The sequence below is a fragment of the Sebastes umbrosus genome, chromosome 1, assembly GCF_015220745.1.
Source record: "Sebastes umbrosus isolate fSebUmb1 chromosome 1, fSebUmb1.pri, whole genome shotgun sequence".
Classification (NCBI taxonomy): Eukaryota; Metazoa; Chordata; class Actinopteri; order Perciformes; family Sebastidae; genus Sebastes; species Sebastes umbrosus.
Genome location: NC_051269.1, coordinates 14,961,231 through 14,977,692, shown reverse-complemented (window position 1 = coordinate 14,977,692; position 16,462 = coordinate 14,961,231). Strand labels below are relative to the sequence as shown.

The 16,462-nt window shown below is 41.6% G+C and overlaps 1 protein-coding gene across 2 annotated transcripts; it reads right to left on the bottom strand.

Moving 5' to 3' along the window:
* Window positions 1–4,533: 4,533 nt before the first annotated feature.
* Window positions 4,534–16,055, bottom strand: LOC119498555 (protein Wnt-2b-A-like). Of its 2 annotated transcripts, XM_037787546.1 has the most exons (6): window positions 15,819–16,055; window positions 15,413–15,694; window positions 11,949–12,169; window positions 10,855–11,132; window positions 9,758–10,022; window positions 4,534–5,624 (listed from the first exon to the last, which is right to left on the bottom strand). In XM_037787546.1, the coding sequence occupies exons 2-6, from the start codon at window positions 15,601–15,603 to the stop codon at window positions 5,395–5,397; spliced, it is 1,185 nt and encodes a 394-aa protein (XP_037643474.1). In that variant the 5' UTR covers window positions 15,604–15,694; window positions 15,819–16,055; the 3' UTR covers window positions 4,534–5,394. The 2 variants fall into 2 exon arrangements, with proteins under 2 accessions (XP_037643474.1, XP_037643469.1); XM_037787541.1 differs by having other exon boundaries at window positions 15,413–16,055.
* Between the last annotated feature and the right edge of the window lie 407 nt (window positions 16,056–16,462).

Genomic DNA, 16,462 nt, shown 5'->3' with positions numbered 1-16,462 from the left:
AGCAGCATGGATTACAACATTTCTCTCATCTGGTTTCCCTGAATGTGAAACATCCGTGCGGACCACACGGTTAGTCTCTCCCCCGGGCCAATTTTAGCTCTGAAATGTTGTCAAATTGAGATGCCCATTTGATATCACTATGATGACAGAGAATGCCTGCGATGCCGCTCCTGTTATTTTTACAGAGTTCAACTGGATCACACATTGGGGGACAAAGCGGCACGGATACTATGACCGATGTAAAGATCAGCAAAGTATTATTAATCTACTTCTCTGTGTGTGTTCAGCCTAGCTAATTGCTCGACGAAAACTTACTTTGTAAAGAAAGATTTTAAACTTGGAAGATGTCTTGTGATGTAAATTCTGTTGCCACCTACGCCCACCATAGCCAGTCCAATTACGTTTCTGGAAAATGTACCCATGGAATTACCTGACATTGAGCTGACTGAACTTTAAAACACCTATACGGTTGGTTGCATTATCTTTATCCTCTCCCTGCCATAAGTGAATCAGGGCTAAAACACAGGAGACCATATAAGCTGGAGGAGAACAGAAGACCTCTAATAGGAGTGACAAGGGGGATCAACAAGGTTTAATATAGAGCCAGTCAGGTATTTTGGGACCTGCATTTCCAAGGTGAAAATACCCCCCTAGACAGTAATACAAACTAGGACACTGTTGCACCAACAAACGCTGACCGAGGAAAAGATGATTGACTTGGATGTAAAAGTGCGGCATCGGCCTTAAACGAACAGTGTGTAACATTTCAGGGATCTAGTAGTTGAAATGGAATATAATAATATTCTTCATTTCAATAGTGTATAATCACTTAAAACAAGGAATTGTGTTTTCGTTAGCTTAGAATGAGCCCTTCATCTCTACATAGGGAGCGGGTCCTCTTCACAGAGTCCGCCATGTTCCTACAGTAGCCCAGAATGGACAAACCAAACACTGGCTCTAGAGAGAGCCTTTCACGTTTATACGTTACCTGAAGGCCACTGTAGTTCTCCAACACGCTTGTGAAACCGCGGTAACGCAAGCGTCGTTAGCGTGAGTGAAAGACCGTGGTACCGCCAGCCGCCGTCTGACTTCCGTTGCTCCGTAAGTAGTGTTATTATGGTAAGGATGGCCTCTGAGCAACGGCTTTACCAAAGTTTTGCACTCGGCTCATGTTACCAAAGTTATAATAGTTTCAAATTTTCAATTAGTTTTTATTTTATTTTAGTTTTGACTTTCCATTCTATTAGTTTTAGATTCAGTTTATAATAACCGCACATGTTATTGCAGTCTTGGAAAGGGAAGAGTCGTCCACTAGATGCCGCCAAATCCTGCACACTGTACCTTTTAATTGAACGGTCAAAAATTCATGATATCAATAACAGAGACAAATATTTTTTGTTGGCTAAAATGTGACTACAGTACATCTGAACATTTAAATATTTTAATGTGATGTCGGTGTGAATACTAGACCCAAGTTACCTCACGTACAGTAACTACAACATTCACCCTCAACCAATCACCATCTATATAGATGAGTTCAGGCCCACAGTGGTTTCCAATGTGGATTTAGGAATATAATGTTAAATTTCATAATTGTTGGTGTTGTGCTTTATCACACTCAGTAGAACTGGGGACTGGAAATATGAACTTTTGAGGGCCAGAGCAGCGCAGGCCCCAGGTTTGGCCCCCACTGTATGTGAACAGCTTTCACCTTTCTAATCTTCAAGAAAAACACAGCCAACGCGCTCTTCATTTACATTCAAAACAGGCTCCTTTGTTTGCAATTAACTTTTTGACTTGTGAACGTTTGACACGGCATGTCATTTGGCCTTGTTCAAAGCACTTTGCTTTGGCTCCCCTCTTCATTACGTGGACTTGAAACAATTTGTTGACTCTCAGCATCTACAGCTTGTTGTCAGATTCATTTAGCTCTATAAACCCCCTCCGAGGGTTGTGTCTCCAATGGCCTAGCATGATGTCTGGCTGCATTACCAGATGTTGAAAAGTCAAATTCAGGGTCCGCATGCTACTTCACTGCTCTTTCTGCAATGCCTTGGCCTGGTTTCATGAAATACTTCACTTCTCACAAACCAGTCAGAGCCAGTGGATATGTGCACAAAGGACTGAAAGCACAGTTGCATAAGATTGCATTGTAAAAATGTTGTGTGTCACAATATGATGACAGAAGACACATGCCTGCTGGCCTTTGCAATGAAGACCAAGTGATGAGAAAAGCTGCACAACCTTAAGATATAACTCACCACTGAAAAGCAATAAGCATACATTGGGGAGAGAGTGTGTATACTAAAAAAACGGTTTGAAAATGGGAACAGAAATTTTATAAACAGAAACTTTGTGTTTTAATATCTCCTTTATAATTAGGATCTTCAGTTTTATAGTACATAACTTGCTGTTCAGGTTTAGATAAGATCTACAGCGATTTAGCAGCATATAAATGTGTTTTTTTTAATGTACATTCTAAGGCCTTCTAGTTTGAGGCAAGTAGCATTATACATTATCAGCAGCGTAAACTGTTGGTGACACACAGCTGTGGTGTCTCACTGTTAAAGCTGGAAGTAATGAAGGTGAACCACCATAAGTTACTGACATCATGAACCATCATTAGGGATGTTAATAATTAACCGTTTAACTGTTAACTGACATTAAGCATTTTAACCGATTAACGCTATCGGTTAAACGGTTAAAAGAAATATTAATAATTAATTAAAAAGCTGAGCAAAACTGAGAGGAGCAGCTCGTCACTTTAAGGAGAAAAGCTGGTCCACCTTAAGAGCCCACATTAAGAGAGTCTGAGGCGGAGTTGCAGATACAGGAATTTGGCTTTGGTCTTGAGCGGAGGAGTTGTAGCCTCGTGGCATTTATTCACCTACAAATAAACTGTACAAACACTGCTATACCTACGTTCACAGCTATAACGCCACCAACAACCCCACACTCACCGCCGCCACACACACACGGTCTGTCCGAAACTCGCTAAAGTTACACCGCGCTGACAGACGCTAGAGCTGCTAATGTAGCACAAACACACACTGTTTGTCGGACACTCGCTATCGTTACGCCGGACAGACACACAGCTGACAACCTGCTAAGCTAAACTAAACTAAATGCGCGGTGGAGAGTTACTGGGAAAGTGGCTGCATGTCCGCGACACTACACGCAGCACTGTGGCTGCTACAGTAATGCTCCCTGAGTGTGAACTGGGGACTCACGGCCACCACACACACGGTCTGTCGGACACTTGTTAAAGTTACGCTGCGCTGACAGACTGTATGTGTGTGGCGACGACGAGCAAGAAGCCACCGGCAATGCTAGAGCTGCTTACGTAGCACAAATACACACACTGTTTGTCAGGGTTATGCCGGGCAGACACCCAGCTGACAACCTGCTAAACTAAACCAAACGTGCGGTGGAGACTTGTACTGGGAAAGTGGCTGCATGTCCGCGACACTACACGCAGCATTGTAGCTGCTACAGTAACTCTCCTGACGGTGAACTGGGGATTCAGTTGTCTGTTGTGCTCATACACTAGAGCTGGCGCACCGCTGCATGTGAGGCACAAATCTTGTCGGTTTACTGTTAATAATATCGGTTAACGAGGGTTGGTTATCGGTTAAAAAAAAAATAAATTCAATATTAGCATCCCTAACCATCATCACATACATTAACAATATTTTTCATATCAGTAAAGTCTCAGTTCACCATTGAGCAGACAAAATGAGCAAACAGCAGCCAGGAAACATAAAACACATTTACCTGAGCATAAAGCTCCTGGACAGTGATCCAAGGGGAAGAACAGAGTCTGATATTATCTTAAAAGGAATTCAATGTTTCTCACAATCAGTGATCCATAGATTTAAAAGTTAAATCACAACAGCATCAATGCAGGATGTAAAGAAGGATATTTTTTAACAGAAACAAAATTAAAAATCTGCATCTGAATAAAGTAATGTAAGATTTCAAAACATCTCCATAGCATTCTAGTGGAGTTTACTGCCATCAAACTAGAGGCATGAAGGGTGGATTAAAACTATGGCCAAGAGAAACTGGAAATGGGTAAATCTTGGCAAACAACAAAGGCTGCCGGCATGACGGCTAACCAGGTGTTCAGATCGAAAACAGCTGCGTTGGTGGGGACGTGTTGTTTAAGGTATTGATGATGATGATGATGATAAGAGTTTTAAATAATAAATGATGAGTTTGAAGACATATCAGACACTCAATGCACAGGAGTTTGTAGTTTGTATTAGGGATGTCACGATACCAGAAATTTAGTTGTCGATAAAAATACCAGTGAAATTCCACATTCTCGATACCACGGTAAAAAACAAAAGTAAAACAATAAATCTATATTTTGCATACTGCTTTTTTGTTAGGAAGTTATACAGGTCATAATTCCCTCTCTATTATCTATTTTACAGTATTGTCTGTCTGAACATGGCCTAACAACAATTACTTGAAGTTGTCGGTGCAGCACTGAAACAAAAAATGAAAACAAAGACCAGGAACCAGAGGTAGAAATGATGAAGTACTTCATAAGGCAACACAGCCAGATTGTGTTAAACCAATTGCAGACAGTCAAACATGGGGTACTGTATGAAAAATGTCACCCTTTCAGAGACAACAATCCAAAGTCCATATGAAGCTTCATTTGTCCTGCTTGGTATGTCCTGTTTCTCTCGGGAACCTGCTAAAATTCAGCTCTGCAGTCCTTGCTTGTTCTCCTGTTTGCAGTTCCTCCCGGTTCACAGTGTGATTGTCTGATCTTATTCGAGTAGAAACTTTTTCACAAGCTCCCTTCTCCACATTTGTCAGTTCATTAGAGTTGCACTCATTCGCTGCAACTGTCTTTTTTATTTTAAGTGATTTGTTGCAGTACCATACTATGACTTGATATCATTTTAAATGATACAATGTCAATCTCCAAAGATATCTCCATCCTTCTTTCTTTATCTCTCTCTCGTCAGGCTAAATATTACCGTTATTATGATCATCAGTATGAGCAGTATGTCATGTTCTCACACAGTCTTTGCATACTGAAACAGGCAGATATAACCTCATATCTCTTTGCTTCAACCAAGGGTGCATTTACAACTGAATAATACTATATTCAGCCGTTTTGTATCAAAGATTCAAAGTTTGTCTTAAAAAAGCTCAACACATTCTCATTAAAGCAGCACACGATCAGAAACTGGGCCTTGTTTCCAGTTTAGCATCGTTGTCTGTGAAGTCTCTGCTTCAGGAAGTGTCAAAGGATCAAAAGCCAGAGGTATTACAGTTAAGAGATCCCAATTATATATCCCATAATAAAATGTAGTCATTAGCGCGCAGGTTATTGAGTCAGTGGTGACATGCGATCGGTCAGGTCTCTCCTCGTTAGGTTACGTCCAGCCAATCGGGTCGCTTGTGGGGCTTGCAGGTGTGAACGTCCACCAAGTCCTCGCAGTCGCTGCACTCCACGGCGCAGCACCACTTGAACTTGCACTCGCACTTGGTGACACGTTTGACGCGCATGGTGTCGTAGCCCCGCCCACAGCACATGACCTCACAGCCCTCGGTGCCTCGGGAGGACTTGTTGCACACTCTGCCCGCTGTGCCCAAGGAGCCTGTATAGAAATGTATGTACAGTTATTTGCATTAGACAGAAAATGATCTTCCAGAATAATTTATTTTTTTTTTTTTTTAAATCAAATAGGAAAACTGTAATTGCATTAAGAACACCACCATATACATAAAATCTGAGTAAAGAAAGTTTACTTTTTATGCAAACAATGGGATTGGCATTTATCACAGTGCCTGCAACAATGGACATCATAGCACTACTTTGAGAGGGCGCATTTCTTTGCAAATTAAAGTATTGACTTTGATTGATGAGTTACCAAAACAAAACAATGCTACAACGCTCTGTAGAGCTGAGGGGGACAGGAGGGTTGGGTGATAATTCTAACTATGAGTAACCTCTTACACATTACACATAGTTATTTGATCCAAGGGTGATAAATATTGCAGCTTAAAAGGAATTAGAGCTCTATTTTTGAAGTGTGAATGACACCTTTCCTATTGCACATACAGTGACTCTATAGTCACTCTTCTTCTTCGGTGGTTGTTACTCCTCGTCACACATCAGCTCAACTTTATTCCATTTTGGAAATCCTCCAGTGACGATACTGTAGATGTCCAGAGCTGCTAAGGTTGGCAGTTGACCACCTCTGAACACCATGTGAATATTTTGATGCTGAAAACTGAAACAATTCTTTCCAAACGTGATATCACTTTTCCCACACTCTTCGGGAGGGTATTGGCTTACAGACACGCTGACAGAATAGTCTCAGAGACAAACACAAAGGTGTCCATGTACTGGTGTAAAGTCTAAGCCTTAGATCAGATGCCACATCTAATAACAGAGCATCCCTGAAGTAAAGAAGAAAGGATAAGAAGAGATATCCCCCCCAAGGCTCTAGGGAGTGGAGCCTAATACTGACCAAAGGAAGGATTTGAAAAATAAGCCTGCATGTATCCTTGGGCTATGAATTCCTATACAATGGAGATTAGTGACGAGGAGGGTCATAAGCTCCTTTTAAGATCACCTTTTAACGAGGAAAGACGGCCTTTTCTTTGAGTGAACACACCTTCATTAAACCTCAGTTGTCAAGCTGCAAACAGCAGGGAGGAGTGGTACCATCATGTCCCCTGCACTTATTCACTACACTATATCTTACCTAAACTATTAACAGTGAGCTCGTGAACTCCTTCACGCTCTATTGAAGGGGCTGGATTGGAGGAGAGAGACAGAGCTTAACAAGGTAAAGCAAACAACAGGAATTAAAGGAGATGTTAAAGGTCAAATCATTGAACGTTAAGCTGTGAAGGAATGCAAGCCTTCAGTGGACGAGTCTCTGATTCTTATAAATTTACCAAGTGACACAGGGCCAACCACCTGTTTGACTTGTCTCATAACAATATACACAATTGTCTTTTAAATGAATGCTGGATTTGGTGTTGCAATATTTTATATATTTTTTTAAAATGTCATCTTAATCCGGGTTTCCGTTATGTGGTAACCGGTCATAATGTCCGAGAATAGCTGGTCCACTTTAAAGGTCAGCCTGGGCCGAAGTCGTCACTAACTTTGGAGCTCACCTCCTTCATTTTAATCAGCAGACACAGGAATTTGGCTTGGGTCTTGAGGAATTGTAGCATTTATGAAATATTGGGGATCAATCTTGACCTCGTTCCGAGTCCTTTAATGTTTGGTATCTGCTGATACAGAGTCCGATCTGGTATCAGCTTTATTTTAGGATCGGGGCATCCCTACCACATACAATAGTTTTAGGTTTGTACTGGGGACATCATGTCGGTTAAGAGAAATTGTCTTCCAGTTTATCAGATAACATTTTTGGGGCTTTAAGGTCCATAAACCAAATGCTGATAATGTATAATGTATTGTGGTGATGACAGAATACTGGTGGGAAATTCAGAAGTAGAGCCTGAGCAATAAATGGGCCAGGCCAATATATTATGGCGATATTTGTTTTTCTTACACGGCATTGTTGAATACTCAATTCTGATTGGTCAATTGCGGTGTTCTACAGTCTGTTATTTCTTTCTTTATTCGTTGCTATGTATAACAGACTGTTGGGTGCAGTTCTGATGTCGGACTCTGGCGGACTGTTTTTGTGTCAAACTATAGATTTCTTAAGTAAGTAGCCGTGTAATTAGCGGGACAATGTACAGCGAGCCAGTCATTGTTGTGAAAGAATCCCCTTCAGGGCGATGAGAGACCGATGCATCGTCTTGTCGGGGTTTCTTTCACAACAATTACCGGCTCGCGGTACATTATCCCTTTCATATATGTTGACCGATAAAAGACCAAAAAAAGTAATTTGGAAACAGTGACGCCACTACATAGTTTTATTTCATAGGTTTCTTTTTATCTTTTCTCTTTATCTTGGACACAATTCTTACAAAACAAATTTAACGGCTCAGTTTTAAAGCTAGAGTGAAGATCATGTGAAATAGGAAAACCTAATGAATCCATTGGTACCAACCATGTCATATAATGCTCCAAACTTACGCTAAAATTTGGCGACGAAAATCTGGCATGGCCATTTTCAAAGGGGTCCCTTGACCTCTGACCTCAAGATATGGGAATGAATGAATTTACAGACATGCCCACTTTATGATAATCACATGCAGTTTGGGGCAAGTCATATTCAAGTCAACACACTGACACACTGACAGCTGTTGTTGCCTGTTGGGCTGCAGTTTGCCACGTTATGATTTGAGCATGTTTTTTATGCTAAATGCAGGTTTCTGGACAATATTAGTTATTGTTTTGTGTTGTTAATTGATTTCCAATAATAAATATATACATACTGTACATTTGCATAAAGCAGCATATATGCCCACTCCCATATTTCTAAGAGTATTAAATACTTGACAAATCTCCCTTTAAGGTACATTTTGAACAGATAGAAAAATGAGATTAATTTTAATTAATTAATTAATTAATCACGATAAACTATGGACAATTGTGTGATTAATTCCGATTAAAAATTTTAATCGATTGACAGCCCTAGTTTTATCTAATACTTTAAAAGAAATCTTGAATCTTGAGTGTTATCAATTAAAGCGTCCACCCTCAATTCCTGGTATAACCGATTATTAACCATTAACCGACAAGATTAGTGCCTGATAACTGAGTCCCCAGTTCACCGTCAGGAGAGCTATTGTAGCACCCACGGGTCTGCATGTAGTGTCGCGGACATGCAGCCACGTTCCCAGTAAAAGTCTCCACCTCACATTTAAATTAGTTTAGCAGATTGCCCGCTGTGTGTCTGCCCGGCGTAACGATACTCTGTTTGCCCAGATTAACTGTAGCGAAGGTCCGACATACAGAGTGTTTTTTTGTGCTACGTTAGCAGCTGTAGCTCTGCTGGTAGCTTCGTGCTCGCCGCCGCACTGTCATTGCGTCGTGACTTTTGCGAGTGTCCGACAGACCGTGTGTGTGGCGGCGGGGAGTGTGGGTTTGTCGGTAGTGTTATAGCTGTGTACGTAAGTGTAGCAGACAGTGTGTGTACAGTCTATTTGTCGGTGTATAACTGTTACGAGGCTACAACTCCTCTGCTCAAATAAGCCATAGACCGGAGCCAACTTCCTGTATCTTGCAACTCCGGCTCCGCCTCTTAAGGTGGACCAGCTTTTCTCCTTTAAGTGACGAGCCGCTCCTCTGAGTTAATAGCGTTAATCGGTTAAAATGCTTAATGTCGGTTAACGGTCAAACCGTTAATTATTAACATCCCTACTCTGTGCTGATTCCAACCACAGATCCAATGACCCTTCTGCATTGAAGTCTTGGATTGTGGATCCCTCAAGTGACACCAACATCAGCTTGTCCATCATCTCTACTTTCAGAGACGGCCTCCGATCTGTAGACAGCTGAATCCCCTCTCACATACAGCTGAAGAGACTCGGGTGCATGTTTTGCTGTTTGCTGTTCCTATTTTTCACATGTTAAAAAAGCCAAGAATTGATTGCCAATTTCTCAAAATGGTTGCCAATGGCAACATGGCAACCCTTACTGTTGAGCCCTGTATCATCATGTCAATTTACAGCCTGCGTTGTCTCATAGTCTTTATGTCCCTCTCTTTATTTATGTGCATCTAAAGTATCTATACAAATTTTCACCCTTTTATTAAAACATAAACTTACTTCTCAATGACAAAATGTATTCACTCACCTGCCGAGCGGTCCGTGAGACAGTAATCTGGCGAGTTCTCGACGTACACTAACTCATTCTTGGTGCTTCCCTTGAAGTCCTTGTCGGCCACCATGAAGCCCGTCCCGTCCTGGTTCATGGTCACCTCGATGGCTGTGTTGTACTTCTTGCGAAGGTAGTCTCCACTTCGCCTGAAGTCGGACATCGCCAGCCAGCAGGTCCTCAGAGAACAGGAGCCACTCACCCCGTGACACTTGCACTCCAGCTTCATAAAGCGCTTCACTGCCTAGAGCAGAGGTCAAAGGTGACAGGGTGTTAAGCCTATGACGGCATGATGTAAGTGTGATCAGCCCTGCTTCACTCTGACTGGAGTTTACTTTACTGTAAGTTTCTCCAGAGACCTTTTCGGACAATCTAGCTTACTAACTGTGTGACTAACACATGACTAACTAAATCTATCAATGAAAGCAAATTCATAATGTGTGCTGTTGAGAGATTTGATCTCACTTTGTTCCCTGCTGTCAGGAAATGAACCCAGAGTATTTTACTCTTCTTCTCTTAAAAGCAAAGTCAGGTCGGTAACATAAACAGTACAACACTTGAGATCATTGGTGGACTACATAGATAAAATGTCATAGTACATTTATTTTTATATTGCGATATTCATATTAAGATATGTTGTGAAATGGTGTATTTTCTGGAATTGAGATTGGAGCCGTTCGATTATTTAATTAGTCAATCTAAATCTAATCAATTTGTCTAAAATAATAATAATTTGTCTAAAATGATAAATAAATATCTATATCTATATAGATATACTGTATGTCTATATATATCCAGCTATATATATGTCCAGCCCTAGCTAAATGAATAACCTACTTGAAAGAAACTGTAATTTCTTACAGTATTCACTGTCATATTGCCCAAGCCTACTTGAAAGAATATTTTCTGTAAATAATTGATAGTGCCCATATATATTCAATATGAGGTAAATTGTGCTCTTTTCTCTCATAGTCTCTTATAGTAGAACACCGGCTTATACATTCAGAAATATGTCTCTCGACTGCAAAACAGACGGGTGCTAAAGCTCAAGTATCAACATTAAAGCTGCTGCTCACCATCCGACCGCACCGGTTGTTGTGCAGGTTCATCAGCGCACGAGCGTCTTTCACCATCCTCTCTCGAGCATCCACGAACGCCTTGGCAAATTTGATGCCGTAGTTGATGTTGTCGCTGCATCCGCCCCAGTCAAAACTGCCCCTGTCGTCGCTAGCTCGCCCTCGCTTCTGGCCGTCGCAGTTGCAGATCTTTAGCTCCCCCTGGCTGCAGGCCCTGGTGATGGCGTAGACCACTCCTGCTGAAGAGATGGCGTACACGAACGCCGCCTCGCGGCTGCCTGGGGGTTCACAGGAAAGAGAGGTGTTGCAATTAAACCATTTAGAAAATAATGTAATATTTGCAATGAAGAATTGTTTGCAGATTTTCTTACTGCCACTTTTCATTTGACAGTGTTGTAAACGTTGTCAGAAACCACGTTGCCACTGGTTTTGTTGCTTTCTTTGGTAACATTAATTTTCTAGTGCCCAAGTTCACTGTGTTACTCGATCCAGTATATTCCAGACAGGAGCACTGAAATGATTCCATTTATGGTGGATAGTCCAGCAGCTATAACATCCCAGTCCAGCCGACTCTCCTTTCACCTTTTATTTTGCACAGATGGCAGCTTTCTCAGTCACTGGGCTGTGTTTTCATTTCAGACAAGAGGAGATTTTGGGGGTTATTTGGTCTGGCTTTCCCACCCACCTCCTGTTCTCATTCCTGCTCACGCAATGGAGCAGAACACAGGCGATATGTCAGGGAGTAAAGCTTTGTCTGGCTGCCAGAAACATCTACCCAAATATTTACATCTCCTATTACTGTTTATACATCACCAGTGTGGATCTCTCGATCTGCTACTTGTTTTCGGAGAACATCCACTTTCCCAATCTGCCCTCATTCCAAAGAAGGTGAAAAAAAAAACTTTCTCTTTCTGTTTGTATTCTAGGGCAAAGTTGATTTAATAAGACACCTATTAATTCTCTGCTTATCTGGTAACAGCGGAGACATTTTACGAGGATGATTAACTCGAGTGTCTCTGACATAAACAACCACTGTCACGCACGCACAAAGAGCCACACAGATAGAAATCCCAGTCACGCATGTGCAGACTCACTTCGCAGCATCACCCTGCCAAACACGGTGTGGTCGCGGTCCAGCGTGCTGCAGTTCCAGCGGTGGTGTCTGAACTGGTGCTGGCACTCTTTGATCCACTCTTTGGCCCCCTCGCCGATGGACTGCATCAGGTCCGGGTGCCGCTGACACAGCTGCCGCTGCTTGTTCACCAGGCCGGGAATGTTGTCGCAGATCACCCGAGCACCCAGCGCTCCGATGTACCTGCAGACACAGTATTGATCATGATAAGTCAAAGGGGCACTCCACCAATTTTACACAATGTTTATTCATCATTGGGCATCTTAGCCTGTGTCAAGTGGTACAGTGTATCGTCTTCTGTGGCTCTGGAGGAGCTGTGTCGAGTCTGAGAAAATAACCCATAATGATGTCATCGAGGTTATCTCAGCTCGGTCTTATTTGGCATTCACGTTGGGAGGTGTTCACGCATTATTGCAAGATGGTTACCCCTGCTGCTAACTTTTTGTTCATGCCAACAAATAGCCTATAAATGATCTACTTTTGCTGTGTTGTGTATTGGTTCATTAACAAGTAAATCCAGATACAAACTGTAACCTGACCCTGTCAGATGGTTTGTTACACAGAAACCATCTGAGAAGTCGTCATTGGAAACTGTTTGGAAAAGGGCAATGCTTTAAAAAAATGACTTGGCATCAAACTCTCGCCGAAGCCAGTCGGGAGAAGAGCGAAAACATCTTTTCCATTCAGTGTCGTTCTTTGCTCTTCTTTCAATGAAGAAATACTCTCCAGTTCTGATATAACTGATGCTATTGCAGCATCCACGCTAATCAGGAGCCGCCATTGCTGTTTACAAACAAACAGTTGCTTTCTATGTTGTTACACTATAGGGCTGACGCGAATGCTTCGAGGCTTTGACCGTTGCCGTGGTATTCGATCTCCAAATCACTATTCGAATGCTTTGTTTTCAATTTATATATAAATATGTAATAATAATGTTGAATCCCAAAATAGCCGATGAAATAAGGAATAATCCCACTTCATTATTCATATTCAACATTAATTATTATTACTTATTCTCAGACAGATATCGCTGTTTGTTGTGAGAATTGAATCTGTCAGAAAATTCCGATAACTCCAACGTCTTGGTCGGGATGAGCTCAGGCACACTACCCCCCCACGTCCCCCACTGGTTTGTGGACTGCCTTTTTGGAACCTCAAGTCCAGCGTTTTGGTTGTCACCATCTTGGTTTTTGTCCATCGGCATCTTGGTTTTTTGCAACCAGAAGTGACACGAGAGGGTGGAGCTAAGTACAACCAAATGCTAAATAAGACATTTTTAGGCCACCAAAATCTTACAATTAACTTTCATGAATCGAAAACACGTCTATTTGACTCTTAACCATAATTTACTAAATGAACATCATGCTGTATTGAAGGAGACTTGAAACTAGCGATTGAGATCATAAACTCATGTTTACAATGTTTAGGGTCAAAGTAGGGTCATTTTCTCATATAGACTTTTATACAATCAGACTTCTTTTTGCAACCAGAGGAGTCGCCCTCTGATGGCTACAACCAGAGGTTGCCCACTGGAATAAACATATTTCCCCAAAATGTCAAACTTTTCCTTGAAATTTCATTTACCGATTGGACTCCTACTAGCATGCCTATTTTTCTTCCCATTCATACCATAATATACTTGAGACTCAGATAGCCAGGACGTAGAAGAGATTATTAAATTCCTCCCGTTCAGTGAAAAGCACCTCTTTTTCCCTGTGACGGGCCTTTGCTTCCTGCTCTATTCAGACATAATCCCTCACTTTGTAGCAACTCTTAAAAGGGCGGATCACATGCTGCTGGTATTGTGACACTGGGGGGTGAGGGGCTCTTATCAACAGGACATTAGTACAGTCATCTACAGTGCAAGTGACCGCTCAGGCCTTTCCCTCCCAGCCTTACAGATCAACCATATGCAGACGACAGACCTCCCCCCTCGCCACCTCACCACCTCTCCTCCCTCCCTCTATAAGCCTGCACGCTCCACTCTCCATCCGGATATCATTATAGTCCCTAATCGCAGCCACATTTGTGTCGCCTGGCCACCGAGACAGAAACGGACGTAGCAGGCAGTTTCCACTCCCGTTATGGCTGTCCCAGTCCCCGTACGAACCGAGACTATCTGCCTGAGCAGTAAAGCAGAGCAGAAGCACTACTTGTGTTTATTGTGTGTCGTACATACCGGCTGTGCCAAAGGACCCCTGACTGTCTCCAAGAGGACACACACATAGAAAGAGAGAGAGGGAAGAAGGGGGTCCTGTGCAGCAAAGACACATGGTGCTCTTCTAAATTATTGCGATGGTTAAAAATAGGCCCTAACAATACAAACCAGGGTTAAATAAGTATTAATCATCTGGACATCCAAGACTCTCCTGCTCTGTGTCTCGCTCTCTCTTTTTCTGGAATTTCTCAGTGATTTAATCACAGTTTTTTTCATAGTGTATTTGCATAAGGCAGCAAAGGGCAATATAGGATAACATATGTTTTTGGCTCTCTTGGGAAATTACCATTCATAACATTTACAAAGGGTGCATTTTTTTCATCTAAATCCATCTGGAAAACAGTTTAATTGCGATTGCGAGGAAGAAAATTAGAGCTGCTTCACTGTGGTTGGTTAAATATAAAGTACACATCAAATACAATTTCTGCAAGTGTGGCCTGACACGAGGACAACTATTTCAGGTGGGTGGGATAAGGGGAGGGGAAGGGGGGTGCTTTTTTTTTTTTTTCTCCTCTGAGCATTTAAAACCTCAAGAGAATTATCATCAAGGGGCATTTATTCATGCACCAGCGCCTGCACCTGCTACTTGCTCTGGGCAAGATGGATGGATAGGGGAGATTCCTCCCAACGCCATTAATCTTCATAAACACACCACACACATTGCTGTGCTCAACATTTCACTTTGCATTGATGTTTTAAAAAAGAAATCCCATGTAGAGGTGAACCAAGATGAAAGTGTTCCATTTTTAGCTTTTCATTGGACACAATTTTTTTAGGTTTGTTGGTGAAAAAAATCATCTGAATGACTTTATCAAGATGGAAGTTTAAGATCATCTTTGTCAAATAAAGCAAAAGAAAGTTAAATAAAATTAATATGTAATAATATTTTTAATTAATTATTAACAATAAATAAAATAAACAAAAAATATACATTCATTTATATATTTTTTAAATGTTTTATTAATTTTTTATAAAACTATATTTTAGCCTTTTTTACAGGATAATTTTCCATCTTTATACCTAACAGGGTAAACTTTAATTATATTTAGGTCATGTTTGCATCAGAACCTATATATGCTTGCATCTATAAGCTTCACTTTGTATTCTGTTGGTGTCAGAGATGTTTATCTGATTTAATAAATAAATCGTGATTATAATTAAAACTGATCTTAGATATCATCAAATACACTTATAAAGATCTCACTCACCACCACGATGAATCCACCCTCGGTGTGAAAATGAGCAGGAGCAGAATAAAAGTGAAGTATACTTTGGGGATGGGTTTGGAGTGATGTTGGACTTTTGTCCCATGTCTGATCCCCATAGTCCTCCTGCTGCTGCTGCTGCTGTCTGATGAGCTCCGAGATCTCACCAGACAAAACATGTTGGTTCCTCTCATGTGTTGGCAAAAGCTGCACAGTCAGGTGTGAAAATCCTTGACGACTGTCTGCCGTCCATCATCATCATGGGAACAAGAAGAGCTAGAAGAGCTTCACAGGGAGAGGGAAAGTGCCTTTAAACTCCTCCGGTTAGCAGTTTAATAATGCCATGATTCTCTGTCAGTATCCAGATTGTAATGAATGGATGAGCAGAATAAGTCCTCAATAAATTCACCTTTTTTCTTCTCAGTTGTTGCGCACCGAATTTAATATCACTGAAGCTGCGAGAAGCTGTATGAATCCGATGCAGTAGAGCTAAAAAAAGACGCTTAAATCAGATTCGAGTCAAGTGAAAGAACCGTTTCCGAGGATGGGACAGACATTGTGCGCACCTTTCTGTCCTCTTGGAGCCATGGAATGAAGATGCGCACTGAAACGCGCTCCGCTCCGCTGCGGTGCGTCAGCTGTCTGTTCCTCCACTCCACCCCTTTGTCTGAACATTACAAATAGCGGTATGTAGACCAACAGACAGCAGGCAAGGAGGTGTGTGTATATTTAGTTTGATGCCTGCCTGTGATATCTACTGACAAAAAGCAACGCATCCAACGTGTTGCCACTTCAGAACAACCATTACAATACAGCAGACATTTGATTTGTTTCCCAGAAGGTAGAATACGTCACATGACAGTAGAAGAAGAAGAAGGAGGAGAAGGAGAAGGAGAAGAAGGAGAAAGAGGAGAAGAAGGAGAAGGGGGAGAATAAGGAGAAGAAGAAGAAGGAGAAGAATAATAATAAGAAGAAACTTTATTTACACAGCACTTTTCAAAACAAAGTTACAAAGTGTTTTACATGGTTGAACCAGGATTACAACATTTCAGG

Coding starts and splice junctions, on each gene's coding strand:
- LOC119498555 (XM_037787541.1), bottom strand. CDS start 15,603: ATGAGAGGAACCAACATGTTTTGTCTGGTGAGATCTCGGAGCTCATCA. Junction 12,170..15,412: donor AGGGTGGATTCATCGTGGTG/GTGAGTGAGATC, acceptor CTGTGTCTGCAG/GTACATCGGAGCGCTGGGTG. Junction 5,625..9,757: donor TCTCACGGACCGCTCGGCAG/GTGAGTGAATAC, acceptor ATTTCTATACAG/GCTCCTTGGGCACAGCGGGC.